Below are 17,552 nucleotides of genomic sequence, written 5' to 3' on the forward strand. Positions count from 1 at the left end.
ATATTCTCTGCCGACTTAGCAAAGATAAAGAGAGATGTATGACGTGTGCTGTCACTCTTTCTTAAAGTTTCCCTTTACTCAAAGGAAAACAAGAGCTTCGTATCAGCAGGAGATCGGAGTCTAAACGAAAATGTCCCAACTCAAACTCCTAGATAATTATCAGTAATAAAAACAGGTTTAATTTAGGAGAGAGAGAATTGGAATTGGAGCGTTTGTTTGGTAATGCCCTCAGACGCCAGAGAAGCCCTTCAACACAGAAATGAAGATTTTCCTTTATAAATGGAAGATGTTTCGACTCCGTCTTTGTACTGTCTTAAAAGCATTGCTGTACAATGTAAACTTCACTTATTTATACTTTTAAATGTAAATAATTTTAAATATGCCTATATATCATCTTGCTGTGTAAATGGACTGCTGAACAAAGATCATGTGATTTTAAATAACTTCAGTTGTTCTTTGAAACCTTGAAAACAGAGATTTCTAATATAATTTTAAATGTTGCTGTCTTGTTAACACATACCAGCACCAGCACTAGTTCCAGTAACTGCTCGCTACTTAATACTGTGATGTGAAGGAGTAATGGAGATATATGTTACACAGTGTATCGTAATGATTCCTCAAGTGCCTTTGAAATGACTGATGCTTTACCTTTACTGCACTGTTCTAGCTGCTCAGTTTTCTTTCATTTTATCTCAACAGAAAGATCTGTTTTACTGAATGTCATTGACTTGATGGAATCTATTGTTAGCCAATTTATGTCACTATTTTATTTTGTGTATGAACTGAGGAGAATCATATTTTCTCAACTGTTAAATCATAGCGTAATGAAATGTACTGTAAGGTAACAAATAAAGGCAAATAAAAGTCTCACTTTATTTCTCTTGTGGTATACATGAACACACCTTGTGTTTTTATTGAACATGCAAAGCTTACTGTGTTTTCTCCTTTCAATGCTTTGTAATGTATCTTAGAGTATATTTGACTTACGATTCAATTGTTATCTGTACTTGTTTGTACAGCACGTTGGTCAGCTGAGGATGATTTTAATTGTGCTATACCTTAACCAACACAGAAGTATTTATATACATTTAGGGATAAAAAAAAAAAAATGTCTTTATTCATGTCAAGTTTCATGCACTTTAACTAAAAACCCTTTCAACTTTCAAAAATGAAATCAGTCATTTCCTACTGTGAAATATGTTGTTGTTCCTGACCTCCCCGACATTGTTAGTGTCAACTTCCAAGAAATGTTACTGTAGAAATTTGACATCAAAAGGAAAAATCTTAATAGCACTTGTGCTAATGTGTGTTTTTCAGCAATTAGCAAAGGCTAGCTTCATTGTCTCCACACGTGTAGCCTCACGTTGTCATTTTTATTGCGTCAAATGGCCGATATCACATCATATCATATTATTTCATATATTATATTATATTATATTATATGATGACTGCATGAAGCACCTGTGTCGTTCCTGCTACACCACCGGACACCGCCTCCGTCCTTTAGTGACGTCACCTGTTGTCATAGTCACCATTTGTTTAGTGACTTCACTTCAGCAGACGGAGAAACATTGTTTTTCAGCCGCGCTGAGCAAAGGTATGAATGCTGTTATCTTCTTGTATTGTGGTCTACTGACGCTTCACACCAGTAATGTACACGTGTGTTTGTGTCATTCTGAAGAAAGTAACGTGTTTCTGTTTTAGAAACTAAAGTTGTATACGGTCCTCTTTTTAATGGAGCTTCATGTTAGTAAGCTAAAGTGTAAAATTATATAACATATTACATAAAAGGGTTCTATTCCAGTCCTGGAGATGAAAATAAAATATTTCTAAATGTATTAATTTCTAGCAGGCTGTACACAGAGGTGTAAAGGTGCCCTCCACAGTTCAAAGTTCTTAATCACAGTTTATAGTTCATAACCACAGTTATTCTAATAATAATGTACACCAAGTTTGAAGCAAACCTCGGAGTTCTTTATCTCAGCTCTTACTGTTTTTAGAAGAAGAAAGTGATGAAGATGAAAGCATTTCACATGAAAGGAGTTCAAATGTTGACATTGAGTCATGAGGCTGTAATGCAACACTGCAGAGGCCAACTGCTTTTTTTTATATAAACAAAAAAGAAAGAAACACCATCAAGGTACAAGGAGTCACATCTTCTCAGGTAAGATGAAATGTGTGATCAATACTGAAACTGGATTTTAAGAATTAAAAAACATGAAAGCACCAGTTCAGCCAGCTTAATAAACAACTGTTGGTGAACTGACCACATGAAAATGAAGTGTGCTCCTATAAGAGCCACCTCCATTGGCCTGAATTGTAGACTTTAGAAAAGTCCTGTGGTTCTTCGCTGAAGTAGAGGGCAGCATTCCACCTCTCAGTGTACAACCTGCTGGAAACTGTTAGAAGAGCCACTAAAAAAGGTCACATTACTGTTGCATTACTACCCTCTGTTCCTTTTGCACACCTTACCTATATCCATTTAGTTAACCTTTCTATTTGATTAATCTTAATATAGATAGAATTATTGAGCATTGTCACTTGTGGTAATTGTTGTCCGTTCATGTTCAAGTGTTAAGACACATTTCAACACCAAGGCAAACTGAACTCAGCTCAGTTTCTGTTCTTTTCAGTTCTCTGTTCACTCCTGGAAAACAATGTTTGCACCGGACAAGCACAGTCAGCAGCAGAAGAAAACGGCCCCTAATCTCGGGACCATTGAGGTGACACTGAACCAGTCAGAGTACCATAGAGGAGAATGGTTGAGGCTGATGCTCGAAACTGACAAAGCCCGTAAACACTTACAAGACGATGACAAGAAGCGACTGGGTGAGTAGGGGAATACGAGGACCGTGAGCAGAGTTGACGACTCAGTGTTTTTCAGTGTTTTCTCCTCTGCTTCTCAGACCTGCGGGTCAGAGACATCCAGTTCCTGAAGAAGGAGTTGCAGCTGAAGTTGGAGGAGACCCTTGAGGAAATTGATACCCTTGAAGTTCTGCAGAGCAGAGTGGTGAAGGCCCTGGAGGCCTGTCGTGAACCCCTGAGAGTCACTCTTCTCTGTCTGGAAGAGAGGTGAGGCTGGAACATGATGACCATACGAGGGGAAATGGTTGGCATAAGAAAGTGTTGAGGGTTCAGGGATTTGAAATGTGATTGTATGAGGTTCTGATGACACATGTTCACTCTCATTTAATATACTGTATGTCTGTCTGCAGAGGAACAAGGACAAACAGATTCAAGCCACATATGTGTATATATATATATATATATATATATATATAAGGCTAGCATCACTTTCTGTAAGGTTGTAGTCAGTACTGTGTCAATACCTTATATAACCACACTCCAAAAGCATGAATTATCCCTTTATTGTTTTCAATGAAGCAGAGAGGTTCATTTTGTGCTGTGTTTAAATTTGACTGGTGTGTTCTTCATGAGTCTCCTGAAATTAGATCTAAAAACAACACATTGATGATCTTACAGTAATGAAATATCATCATGTCAGTCATGATTTGTTTTTGTCCAATAAGAACTAAGAAAATTCAGCTTTAAAGTATTTATTGCACGTCACATAAATGAACCTCTCGTCTCCAATAAGCCTTTTTTTTTATTGCAGATAATTTGAATTATAATAATATTTATAATAATATTGACAAAGTGGTTTGTACAACTGAATCAAGCAGAGTTTCACCTGTGTGTGTTGTGATCATAAGTCAAATGATTTGTTGCAGGAGAACCGTAGCTGCAGATTGAATATTAACTCCTCAGGCTTTATGAACAGAGCCCGATGTCATGTGCAGCCATGAGACAAATAAAGTTGGGGAAAGTGTTTCTGTCAGAATTTGAAAGTACATTTTATTTGAACACATAAAAACTCTAATAACTGAAAATAAAATCAATATGATAAAAGATAGTAGAATAAAAGTAGTAAAATAAAATGCACCACAAAAGATATGGAGGTAAACCAGGTTATGAATACAGATAAATGTCAGGACTTAATGGACCACATTATTCTTTTTCTTTTTAACCACCAAAAGATGCTCTGTTTTTGGAAGTAAGAGTGTGTGTGAAAGAAATGTAGAATATAGGAATGTATTCTGTGGTCTGCAGGAATAAACGTGTTCCTTGTGAGAGGGTGCAGGACGAGGTGGAGAGCGAGCTGCAGGAGGAGAAGGAGGTTATTGAGAATGTGTCTTCAGTTCTGCAGCAGGCGTTACAGCAGATCACTGAGCAGATACGGTGAGATGCAGTTTACGGTCTGGATGCAAATGTGTGTCAACCGTCACCATTTTTATCCATTTTATTGTTGGAGGAAAAACTGCCTCTGTTTCTGTAATGACTGGTGGAGCTGACGGTAAAACTAAGGCCAAACTCAATGTTTGTGCTCCAGACTGTGCCGATCTGCCAAGTGTAACGTAGAGAAGGATCTGAGGGAAAAGTATGAGGCTGAGTGCATCGACAACGCCTGCACCATCATGACCACACATTCCGTCAAAAGCCAGGAACAGTACAGTGGACCCAACCCTGTTTTGGCAAGGTAAGCTGAGAAGATCATTTTAAAGTAAGTGTGTGTTTCCAAAGAGGTCGGTCCCTCATAATGTCTCCATGTGTCCTCGTCTCTTAGTCTGACAGTGAATCCAAGGCAGTGGGAGGAAGTGTCAGAAATCAACATATCCACAGCGGAGCAGCAGAAGACCAACTCAGTGTTCCTGCGCTCCGTCGTGGAGTCTCTGCTGGAGCAGACGGCTGGTGACATGCGCAAGCAGATCCACGCCACAACTGCAGCCTTTCGGCTCAACGTGCACAAAATCAAGTCTACCAAGAGCCAGATGGAGGATCAACTGGTCAAGGTAGGGCAGCATTAGAGGGGGAGGTCAAGTGAGAAGTGGGTGGAAGATACTTTCCAAAATAAGAAAGGAATGAGAATGAGGCAGTAATGCAACATTCTGTTTGCCTTTAGTGCAGTCAAGGTGTTTTTCATTGCAGGCAGTGTAGTAGTGCACTGGTGGCCACTAATGCCTTCCAGCAAGAAAGAAAGATTTACAGTATATACATGTTGAAAGATTTGTTTAGACAAAGGCAACTGAGAACAGCTCAGAAAACGTTTCACACAACTCACTGTACACACTCTCGCTGCTAATGTGAAGTGTCAATACCGGTCATTCCTGATGGGACTCCTCCTCCTCTCTAGATTCAGTCAGAGATTGCCAGCCAGAGGAGGATCAAAGAGGATCTCCTGTTGAACATCAAAGAGAACGAACATTTCCTGAGTCTAGCCCAGGCCCGGCTGGAGCTGCGCCGTCAGAGGCCTCTGAAAGAACAATGTCATGATCCGGCACAGGCGCAGCTCCTCGCTGAGGTCCAGCAGCTCGCTGACCACATCAACAGGTAAAGACTGGGCAAAAAAACACAACAAAATAAAGAAAAACGGTCATGACACATTCACTACACATCAACTAGGTAACGCCACACACACTACATTACAGGACCATAATAACACAGTCACAGTGTGGTAACCTGGTGACGACAGTGACTATGAGTGTTATACCTTCATAATCATCAATCATCATATTATAAAGATGAAATTCATCCTCCCTTATGTTAATGCTATTCAATTCAGCTTTATTTGTATAGTGTCAAATCACAACATACATTATCTCAAGGCACTGTAGTGTGTAATATCCCACACGTATTGCCCCATGTTATTACCAAGATATTATTTCAAAAATAAGCTGTTTTTATCATAATATGACTTCATAATATTACCAAAGTACCGTAAAGTGTCACAGATCACTAGAAAGTCAATATAAGAAATTCAACACGTATTGAAAGCTGAACAAGTTGAAAATGTTGTATAAAACTATGACTATGAACATGTAAAATAATATGTCATATTTCACTGTACATGTAGAAGTGCAGAAGTTTATTCATCGTCATCCGTGTGTTTTTCTCAGACTGCATGAGGCCGTGAACCAGTCGGAGGAGGAGCAGCGCTCTCTCACTCGCTGTGAGCTGGAGCTGCAGGAAAGCATCAACATGAAGGCCATCTCGCTCTACATCGATGAAGTCTCCTGTGCTCAGTACAGGGAGTCTGTGGTCATCCATAACTTCTGAGTCAGCAGCAGCAGCAGCAGCAGCAGCCTGTCCACAGTGTTTCCGTCACAGCGCATTTATACTCACAATTGTGTGGGAAGTTCCAATTCAGTTTTATTTGTACAGCGCCGCTTCATAACATACGTCATCTCAAGGCACTGCACATACGTGACGTTATAATGATTGTGATAGAGAGACCCGACAGGAACACAACGAGCAACACTTGGCAATGGTGGTCTCAACACTGAACTACTGAAACTCTGTGACCACTAGATGGCTGTAGTGGTCATTATACCCATTCATATTTTATTTGCAAAGCATTTTAATCATCAGTGTTAAATCTTCACATAAATAGATCTGTAAAAAGGAGGCAGTATAGGTAATATTAAAAACAGGACATGACTTTTAAATTGTAATCAATGTGAAAATGAATGGATTAATATGCAAAAAAAAATGTCTTTATAAAAGAATCCTTTATTAATTCTTGCAATACAATTACTTCAGCATCAAAAACATCAACGATATGTATTTCATAAATCATACTATCTATACATATGTGTACATATATGTATATAAACACACACACATATACATATATATATAGATATATATAGATATTCAAAACAGACAATCTGATGGTCACAGAAAAGTAATTCAAAAGTGTGCAAAGCTGCGGGAAAATGAACAGATTTAGAAAACAATATTTGCATCACTGAGTCAAACTGAATGAAAACACACTGGTGTACATTCATAATAAAAACTAATTGTCAAAACAAGACATTTTGTCTCCTTTTCTCACAGGTTGTGTATTAGTTTGTGTATGTGCGACAAAACCCACAAGACAACAACCGACACTTGAAACTGTCATTATCCTAATAATTATATTTGAATCGACTTCCTCTGCTTCACAGCAATAAAGCATTTTTGCTGTGGAAAGTTTCTGTTGTAAACTTCTCTCTCCTCCACACCAAAGTCTGTCGAGAAAATCACTGATTTTACAGGAGATGTTGATCCACTGCTGCCTCTGACTGATCAGTCAATTCAATATTTTGTGGGTTTTGTGTTTGAAACTCTTTGCTCAGATTTACTTAAGTGACACAAAGTTAGTGAGTGTGTCTGTTTGACTTAAAACCACTTTGTTTTCATTGTATTTGGTGCTGGAGACTGAGCTGTTTACTAACTCTCAAGGTACCATAGACTTAAGCAGCTCAGTATGTGTCACTTTTTAACATGGGAGTGAATGAGCGCTTTGACCAGAACTCTCTGCGCTTCTAGGTGATTTAAAGAGAAACTACAAGTCATATGAACATGAAAACACACACAGGGTTAGACGACAACCATGGCAACATTTTGATGTAAAAATTGTCTGTGTAGGTTGGAAAATGTGGGCAGGAGAAGAGTTTGTTTAGTGATTTTTTGTTGTTATTTTGCTGGATCTCCCGCCCACGGACGCAATACACAATCATTATAAAATCAGAATACCTCCAAAAAAAGTACAAAACTTTAAACTGTGATTGTATAAAAACCGTAATATGTATCAAAACGTTGACTGAGGTCAGAAAAGTTACAAGTCTTGTGACTCGTTTAAAGTTCCAACCACGTTTCTACGTTAAAGTCTGACGACACTGTGATGCTCCAAAGTGGGCTTGGTTTTCTTGGTTTTCTTGGTTTTCTCCTTCTTTCGACTGTTTCCCATTCATTTTAATAGGGAAAGTTTTCGCAGTTTTTCGTGATTTATGTTGCCATGGTTACTGGAAAGTCTTAGAAAAGTCATAGCAGGTTTAAAAGATCATCAGAGTCTCCTGCACAAACCCCACAGTTATGAAGAGTGTCTAAAATAGAGTGGACTGTACTGAGCCACTGAGCTGACTGAACATTATAACACACATCTAATGTCGGCCTATAATTAAAGGTACATTTTAACAACCTTTAACTCAAATAACATACTGATCAAAGTTCAGTGAAGAAGCACGGCCGTGCTTTTCCTTTTTATTTCCGGTAAATGTAGATTTTGCACTTTGCCTGAAAACACAGAGAAAAATATATTATTTATTATTATAAAATTATATATTATAATATTATATATTATTAACTTTTCAGCGACGTAGACACAAATCGTACATGATGCAGGAATGTTACCTCATGCCGACGCAGACTGAAAAGGGGCAGGGCCAGGTGACAGTGAGGACACGAGCTGATCTGGTCTGGATCGTCTTCATCTCTCCAGGGACCAGTGTAGGTTCTGTCTGACAGAGAGGCTGCCCTGTAGATGCTGCTGAGCTGAGGAAGACTCACCTCCCTGGGGAACTCATCCTCCTCATCCTCCTCATCCTCCTCTGAATCATCGTCCACTGAGACACACTAGAAGCAGACAAAAGTAAATGTGAAAGTATTATTGTAAAGGTATTACTTTAATGACTGTATTCAGTGGATTTTAAGAACTTAAAGATTGGATAAAAATAAACCACTAAATGGTTGTATTGCAGCAGTCAGGCTGGGTTTGATACATGACAGGACATTCTGCTGCATGAAGCACACGAGGAGTTCACTTATGTCAGACACACACTATGAGTTACACTCACTTGGGAAATCATTACTCGATTGATCAATTATTATTTACATAATTAATTATTTGGTTTGAATGGACAGAATTAAAACCAGTTTCTGTGATTTTTCAGCTTCTTAAATGTGAATATTGTCTGGTTTCTTTGCTCCAGAAAACAATAAAATCATTAAAACTCAATCAATGGTTTGTGGACAAAACAAGACATTTGAGAACATTTCATGGACCAAGCGATTACTCGATTAATCAAGAAAACAATCGACAGATTAATTGATTATAAAAATAATCCCCACTGGCCACTTTATTAGGAACACGTGATGCTAAATGTCACGGGAGTGGCAGCAGGTTTCTGCTGCTGCTGCTGCTGCTATTTCAAAGCAGGCTGGTCATTCTCCTCTGACTTTGTGAAATCATATACTGCGATACAATCACACAACAGCTCTCATGAAAGGCGTCCCTAATAAAGTGGCTGTTAAGTGTACGTCACTGTGTGTTGAGATGGTACCTAAATGCAACAGCAGCTTCAGTGGCTGCTTTATGGAACTCAGTGGTCAGACAAGTCATGGGTTCATCACAGCCCATGTTGTCCTTTCTCTCCCCCCTTTCTGTCCCCCACCTCTCCTCTGTCCCCCATTTTCCTTTCACCCCAACCGGTCGAGGCAGATGACTGCACATCTCTGAGCCTGGTTCTGTCAGAGATTTCTTCTTCTGTTAAGAGGGAGTTTTTTTCTCTCCACTGATGCCTAGTGTTTGCTCATTGTGTGAACTGTTGTGTTTCTCTGCTATCTTTGATGTTGTCTATGTACAGAGCCTTGAGATAATGTATGTTATGATTTGGCGCTATACAAATAAAATTTAATTGAATAATATAACTGTCTACGACAGAAGTCTCTCGTTCCCAAATCAATTAAAGCAACACTATGTAACTTTCCCTGGATGTGCTGTCACTGTAGCAAAAGGGTAATCTGTGCTCACTTCACTTTTACTTTTACTTACTGTTGTCAGAGTCTCTGTTATTAAGTTACACACTTTTCACAGGCTGGGAATGAATGAATGAAAGATGAACCTTTCTCCTTATTATGAGTCTGAAGCTGAATCCACAAAATGTAAAAGAAAAAAGAGAAAACAAAGTCTACCTCATGTTTGTCTGCATCTTCAGCTGGAAATGATGATGTGCATTTGCTGCAGTTAACTGTGCCTGTTGCTGCACAGAGAAAAGAGACAGAGTCAAACACAGAGGATGAAAGTATCCGTGGATAAGTGACCCGTCTGCATCCTCTTACTCTTGTTTGGTGTAGTGCTGGTAGTTTGAGGAGGAGTTGAGTCGTTGTCGGCGGCCGAGCAGGTGGAGGCGTGCGACGGCAGGTCGCTCAGTTTGACGTAGCGGCCGCAGTCTCTGCAGAGCTCCGTGCGACTCCCGCAGGCCACACAGTGTTGGTCCAGCTCCTTCCACGGCAGCTCCAGGTCACAGAAGTGACACGCGTGCAGGCGCTCCACACACTCGTCAGCCTGGCAGATAAAGCACAGCAGAGACACTACAATATTTGTATTTGTACATCATCAATCATTTTGTCAAAAAATCAAAGGTAATCATCTAAATATTAATAAAGAAAAAACAATGACACAAGAAGAAAAACCCATGACACAATATAAATCAAATCAATATTTCTTTTATATGGCTTATAAACAATATCTGGATAATTTAGGCTATATCCTGATATATGAGATATATGAGATATGAGATATGTAAAGCTGCACACAGTTTGTTTCTCTGGACTTGTTGTTTGTTACTTCTCAACAAGCGAGAGTGATAATACACTGTCAATACACCCTAAAATCTGCTTTATTTCTTTGGCTTTTTCATGTTAAATGAAGGATATACTACAAATATGGTCAAATTCTGCTATGACACAGTGTTATTTATATTAAGTGACTTTTTAGAATATAAATACTGTATGTATACATATATATGTTCAAACTCCATGTTCACTGGACTCACCTCATGATCCTTTAACTGACAACGCTCCATCTTCTGGTGACACATGGAACATCTCACCTGCAAACAAACACTCAGCTGTGAACCTGTGTGTGTGTATACAGTACATATATATAAATATCAGTATACACCGGAACGTCCAAAACATTTGCATTTGCCGCTCTCGGCTGACAGAAACAACAATGGAAGCATACTGAAGAAGGTAAGTGCTCGGGTCTGTGGGAGCGCTTGTTTTGGTGCAGCTCTACGACCAGACGTTAGGATGCTCTGGGACTACTTCATTCTTACTTTATTAAAAGACTTGCTGGTGGTTTTTTTTTTGTTGTTTGTTGTGTTTTTGAATATGCAGCTTGTTTCTCCTCCTGCATGTGCTTTGGGTCGTTGCAGTTGCGTTTGTATATAGATACCTGAGTGTGTGTATGTATATATACATGTAGATGTATATGGACACCTGAGTGTGTGTATGTATATATATATATATATATATATATATATATATATATATATGTATATGTGTATATATATATACATATATATACATATATATATACATGTAGATGTATATAGATACCTGAGTGTGTGTACGTATATATACATGTAGATGCATATAGATATCTGAGCGTGTGTATGTGTATATATATGTATATGTACATATATATATATATACATATATATATATATATATATATATATATATATGTACATGTAGATGTATATAGATACCTGAGCGTGTGTATGCATATATACATGTAGATGTATATGGACACCTGAGAACGTGTACGTATATACACATGTAGATGTATATAGATACCTGAGCGTGTGTATGCATATATACATGTAGATGTATATGGACACCTGAGAACGTGTACGTATATACACATGTAGATGTATATAGATACCTGAGCGTGTGTATGTATATATACATGTAGATGCATATAGATACCTGAGCGTGTGTATGCATATACACATGTAGATGTATATGGATACCTGAGCGTGTGTATGTATATATACATGTAGATGCATATAGATACCTGAGCGTGTGTATTTGTAGATGTACATGGATACCTGAGCGTGTGTATGTATATTTACATGTAGATTTACATGGATACCTGAGCGTGTGTATGTATATATACATGTAGATGTATATAGATACCTGAGCGTGTGTATGTATATATACATGTAGATGTATATAGATACCTGAGCGTGTGTATGCATATATACATGTAGATGTATATGGATACCTGAGCGTGTGTATGTATATATACATGTAGATGCATATAGATACCTGAGCGTGTGTATGTATATATACATGTAGATGCATATAGATACCTGAGCGTGTGTATGTGTAGATGTACATGGATACCTGAGCGTGTGTATGTATATATACATGTAGATGCATATAGATACCTGAGCGTGTGTATGTATATATACATGTAGATGCATATAGATACCTGAGCGTGTGTATGTGTAGATGTACATGGATACCTGAGCGTGTGTATGTATATATACATGTAGATTTACATGGATACCTGAGCGTGTGTATGTATATATACATGTAGATGCATATAGATACCTGAGCGTGTGTATGTGTAGATGTACATGGATACCTGAGCGTGTGTATGTATATATACATGTAGATGCATATAGATACCTGAGCGTGTGTATGTGTAGATGTACATGGATACCTGAGCGTGTGTATGTATATATACATGTAGATGTATATAGATACCTGAGTGTGTGTATGTATACATGTAGATGTATATAGATACCTGAGTGTGTGTATGTATATACACATGTAGATGTATATGGACACCTGAGTGTGTATATATGTATGTATATATATATATATATATATATATATATATATATATATATGTATACATAGATAGATACCTGAGCGTGTGTATGTATATATATATATACATAGATAGATACCTGAGCGTGTGTATGTATATATACATGTAGATGTATATGGACACCTTAGCGTGTGTGTGTGTATATATATATATATATATATATATATATATATATATATATATAGATAGATAGATAGATAGATAGATAGATACCTGAGTGTGCTGCTCCTCCCTGTGTTGACTCAGTTGCTCTGTGGGAACAGCTTCATCACAGTCAGGACAGAGACACAAGAAGCGACTGCAGTGGGTTTCATGCAGAGCAAAGTTTGCCTCTGCAATCTCTCTGTGGCTTTGAGACACAGAGAATGAGAGACTGTCATCATCTATATTTTACACATGTTTAAGTCAAATAAAAAAGCACAAGCAAAAATGATTCATGATGGTTGTTTTTCTGTTGTATTCATGTTTTATTAATATCCTTATCTACAGAGTTAGTTTATCTATGTGTTGACACCGGGGAAAAAAAACACATGACATATGTAGTAATTCACATTCAGCCTTTAATTTTGTAACTAGAGTTTATTTCACATGTAATGTACAAACATGTGGCTATTGTGGAATGTTATATTCCACGACTAAACGTAGGGGAGACCAGGGACAGTTGTAACACCTTGAATTCCTCCAATCAGAAACAACGTAGAGTGATGACACTCACTGTGTCCCTCCATTCCTGCTAAAGAGAGAGCCACATTTGAAACTTCCTGATGGTGTTAAAAAAATACTTTCCTGTCTGATGTACCTTTTTGGATGCTGTTTTAAGATAAAATGTCTATGAATTCAAACAAGTATTATTAGAATCACTGTTTTGTAAGCTTCAAATAGAAATGGCTAACAAGTGTCAAACTAGCAGTCAAACCTGCTCACATGAGATGAAAACATGGTTGGTGATACTGGGACTGTTGTAACGCCCTGTTACAACCGTTTCATTTATTTTATATATACATATATATATATACATTTTAAAAACTAATAATAATAATGCTTATTGTTTATTGATTGTTTTTTAACAACCTTGAGTGCCATGAAAGGCACCGTCAAATAAAATGTATTATCATCATTTTCTTGCATTATAATTTGACGGCCCCACTTCATTTTTGTAATGTATATGAGAAAAAGGTAAACATTACTTAAAAACATGAAATGAATAGTCACAATAACATGACTGATAAATAATATTTTCCATTTTGACTATATGATTGATTCATTATGTATATTTTACACATGTTACAACCGTCCCTATACACTGGGACGGTTGTTACAGTGGAGAGACTGTATTAAAATCAATTTTGCAACCTGTACATATTTCATAAAACCACATGACTACATTATTTCAACAGTTGACAGATTTAAGTTTACAATAAAACAAATTGGTTATTCCAGTGTCAATGGTTTTTGATGTATTGCTGAAAGAAGCAAAAAGTCTCCCCTACGACTAGTGTGGTTTAGGGTTAGATCCAGGGAATCTAAAAATGAAAGGCAACTGAAACTGAAACTCTATGAAAACACTTGTCAACAGTCTCATGTTTTCTTTATTTTCCTCATAAAAAAAAAACATTACACCGAACCGTGTCATTGTCATTGGTGTTTGTGTGACAGATCGTAGAACCGTGCCTCATCACATTAATTAAACGTCCTTGAATACTCACCACGACTAATACCAACTTAAAGTAAACGGTTATTTAATCGGTCATTTGGTTTTCACTCAACACTCAGATCAACTCACCATTTTCTGCAGGTGCGTGTTTCCTCTTTATTGTCCATCAGACAGAAAATGTTGGACAAAGATCCACGAAATGGACAAGACTCACACGGAGACTGGAGACACTTCACTTTCAGTAAAACTGAAAGTGAAATCATCTGAGGCGCAATATGCTGCTGTTTTACGCCTCTGCCACACGGTGTCGCCACTGTACCGACATATGAGCCGAGTATCACACAATCACGAGTATGAATGTGGCTAGGCCTGAAATGTGTGTATATATATATATATATATTATTATATTATATAAATACTTATAATTCATGTAAAAATATTCATCATATACTGTGTTTCATAAATTTGAGTCATTTAAGTTTTACATATTATGTAGATATGATAGATTTTGTACACATAATCAAATACCACTAACACTGTTCATATAATGCATGTTTAATGCAAAGTAAATGAAAATGAAAACATGTCTATTGAAAAAAAAAAAAAACAAAGATGTCTCACTTTTCCTACATTCAAAATGTCATGACACGTTATTTTGACCAAAAAGTTATTATAAAGGTTCTGATTATTATATGATGATTTATTGGAACTATTGGAACAACAAAAATCTGTTAACTTTTATTTGAAGCTATATTCTTGTGCAGCTTTATTTATTTCTCATATCTCATATATCAGGATATAGCCTAAAATATCCAGATATTATTTATAAGCCATATAAAAGAAATATTTATTTTATTTATATTGTGTCGTGTTTTTCATCTTGTGTCATTATTTTTTCTTCATTAATATTTAGATTATTACATTTTCATACTGACAAAATAATTGATGATTCTAATGTTCAAATGATGGGCCTTAGATGTTGAAAAGGTTTGGGAACTATTACATCTCATCTAAAGTTACATCTCACATGTGTTGTGAGATACATGCGGCGCTTCCTTCCTCTCCCATAAACAAGGCAGGATGTGTTTTTGTATCATACAATTTATTTGCAAGATCCATATCATTACATAAAAAGTTGTACAATGTCACTTATGCTGCATATCAATCCACAGAGCCTTTGTCTTGTATCATCTCAATGAAGTGGCATTAAAAATAAAAGATGCATGGCAGCTGCTGGGAAAGAGAGATACTGAACACGGAGTAACTCAGAGGTATACTGAATATACACATCCAAGGAAAGACTTGATGAGAGAGAAAAACATCATGCTCTCAGTTTCTTTTTACATCTCACACTGTTGTATATGAGCAGAGTTATTGAGCAGGACATGCAGGACATGCAGGACATCCACGGTGTCTCCTGCTCAGTCATGTCCCGTCTTACTGTAACATATGGAAGGACTGCTGACAAGCAGAGAGCATTCTGGGAGTGAAACCCCCAAACAATAAACACATATTACGTGTTTATGGATGAACTCACACTGGATGCACTGAATTCTTGGCGGTACCAATTCATATGTATTAATCCATATTCACCTTGTTGACTGATAAAGACAATGTTGTTAATCTGGAATGTGTACACATCAAATTTATATGTTATATATGATTTTGGCCCAGAATCAGTGCATCATTACAAATATGTTGTTGTTGTTTTTCGCTCAATACTCTCCTCTGATCCCAACAGTTACCATCGGGTAGTTTGATCATCTTCACTTTATTCAGGACTTTAAAAACATGTTTTTTTGTACATTTTCCCTCATGTTCAGGTTAATGTCTTCCTGGAGAAGGAATCCTTTGAGTGATGGATCAAAGATCAAATCAAATCAAAAGCCCACATGTACGGCATGTTAATACATCAGCCTATTTCCAGTTGTGACGTCCTTTGCTTTGATTTGCAGTGACCTTAACATAAAAGCAGCCGAGAGCAAAGATGCTTTCAGAACATTACGACCACTGATCTGTCCCGACTCTTTCTCTCTGTTCATACACACGTTTAAGTCACAATCTGAAATTCCCGTCCTTTTACACAATAGCTCCAAATGCTAATAATTGCTGTGTGTGTGTGTGTGTGATGCTGCCTGTAATAATGAACACGGCTCTGCTGCAAACAGTACACACACATTAATGGCCTGTGTGTGAAAACTGTCACTTTATTTCATGTAAAGGCAGGTTAAAGGGAACATTCTCCTTGTAATAAGTGTAATAAGTGCAATTCCACTCAGTGTGTGCATAATGTTGTTGTAACAATATCATACAAAAGTGTTAAGAAAAACTTGGTTGCACGGACTTGTTGGCTTTGATCACCCTTTAATATATATATATTTTTAAATATATTTATTGATTTTTTTTTTCAATTTTTCAATTTTCACAAAATGAGGTTGCTTTGTTTTTTCCCCCCAAAATAAATTACGTGTAAACTGAATTCAATTTTAATTAGTTGCATGCCTTATTTTTAATGTCAGCTTTATCAGGTATTTAATGTTGATTATCATTTTTGTGTGTGCAATGAAATGTAATACAGTTGTATGAATCACATACTCACTTAAATGTCAGTATAATGTTTGGAATAATGGCCGGAATCTTTAGTGTAGAGTGGGTAACTTACTCATAAAGATTGATTTTTGAAAATTTATTATAACAATAATAATAATAATAATAATTGTTTTTACAATATCAAATTTTACAAAAGTGCCAATGGCAGACAGGTGACAACCACAATCCAGGGATTTAAAGTGATAGCTCAGACTTGTATGTGTAGTTTGATGAGATTCAATGCAGGGACCAGTTTGAGACACAGTGCTCACACTATTTTGAACTCCTCCACAAAATGCTCACTGAATAAAATCTACACCTGCTTAAGTGTATAATAATCTTAAGGATATGTTTCTCACAGGTACACTGACGTTTGTAAACTGCTCACTCTTCCGCACCAAAGTCCAGAGAGAAAATCGGTGTTTTTCTCTCACTGTGACACAGGAGCTGTGATCATCAGTAAATCCAAACAAAGGATTTCAGACACTGAAGTCACAAAACAACACATACGGCAGTGAATCAACCACTCCAGTGTGCAGTGATGTACAATCACTTCTTTTCTCTATGGACTTTGGTGCAGGGAGAGAATGGCTTAGAATGAGGTCTGGTGGTGAGATAAAACAGTTAACATATTCTTAAGATATTGCATGAATATTTTATGAGGTGAGCAAAGTGGTGAAAATCAGCCTCTGGCAGTGATTTCCTGTGAGCGCAAACATCTGTGTCTCAAGCTGCTTCCTGACACATCAGTGTCAGTGCTGACTATGGGTCAGTATGCTGGATTCTCATCATGTGACTTTT

The 17,552-nt window shown here is 37.2% G+C and overlaps 2 protein-coding genes across 3 annotated transcripts; one reads left to right on the forward strand and one right to left on the reverse strand.

Annotated features, from left to right (window-relative positions):
* The first annotated feature begins 1,484 nt into the window (after positions 1-1,484).
* tekt1 (tektin 1) lies at positions 1,485-6,506 on the forward strand. Of its 2 annotated transcripts, none has more exons than XM_058633252.1 (8): positions 1,485-1,597; positions 2,634-2,829; positions 2,907-3,072; positions 4,111-4,239; positions 4,391-4,537; positions 4,625-4,850; positions 5,192-5,388; positions 5,955-6,506. In XM_058633252.1, exons 2-8 carry the CDS (start codon positions 2,658-2,660, stop codon positions 6,112-6,114), a joined length of 1,197 nt encoding a protein of 398 aa, XP_058489235.1. In that variant the 5' UTR covers positions 1,485-1,597; positions 2,634-2,657; the 3' UTR covers positions 6,115-6,506. The 2 variants fall into 2 exon arrangements, with proteins under 2 accessions (XP_058489235.1, XP_058489234.1); XM_058633251.1 differs by lacking the exon at positions 1,485-1,597 and adding an exon at positions 2,024-2,164 and having other exon boundaries at positions 5,955-6,505.
* A 45-nt stretch (positions 6,507-6,551) lies between these two features.
* Positions 6,552-14,404, reverse strand: xaf1 (XIAP associated factor 1). Its single transcript, XM_058633253.1, has 7 exons — positions 14,292-14,404; positions 12,722-12,857; positions 10,656-10,712; positions 9,940-10,165; positions 9,793-9,860; positions 8,233-8,454; positions 6,552-8,115 (listed from the first exon to the last, which is right to left on the reverse strand). The coding sequence occupies exons 1-7, from the start codon at positions 14,327-14,329 to the stop codon at positions 8,083-8,085; spliced, it is 780 nt and encodes a 259-aa protein (XP_058489236.1). The 5' UTR covers positions 14,330-14,404; the 3' UTR covers positions 6,552-8,082.
* Positions 14,405-17,552: the final 3,148 nt, after the last annotated feature.

This window comes from Solea solea, chromosome 7, assembly GCF_958295425.1.
Source record: "Solea solea chromosome 7, fSolSol10.1, whole genome shotgun sequence".
Lineage (NCBI taxonomy): Eukaryota > Metazoa > Chordata > Actinopteri > Pleuronectiformes > Soleidae > Solea > Solea solea.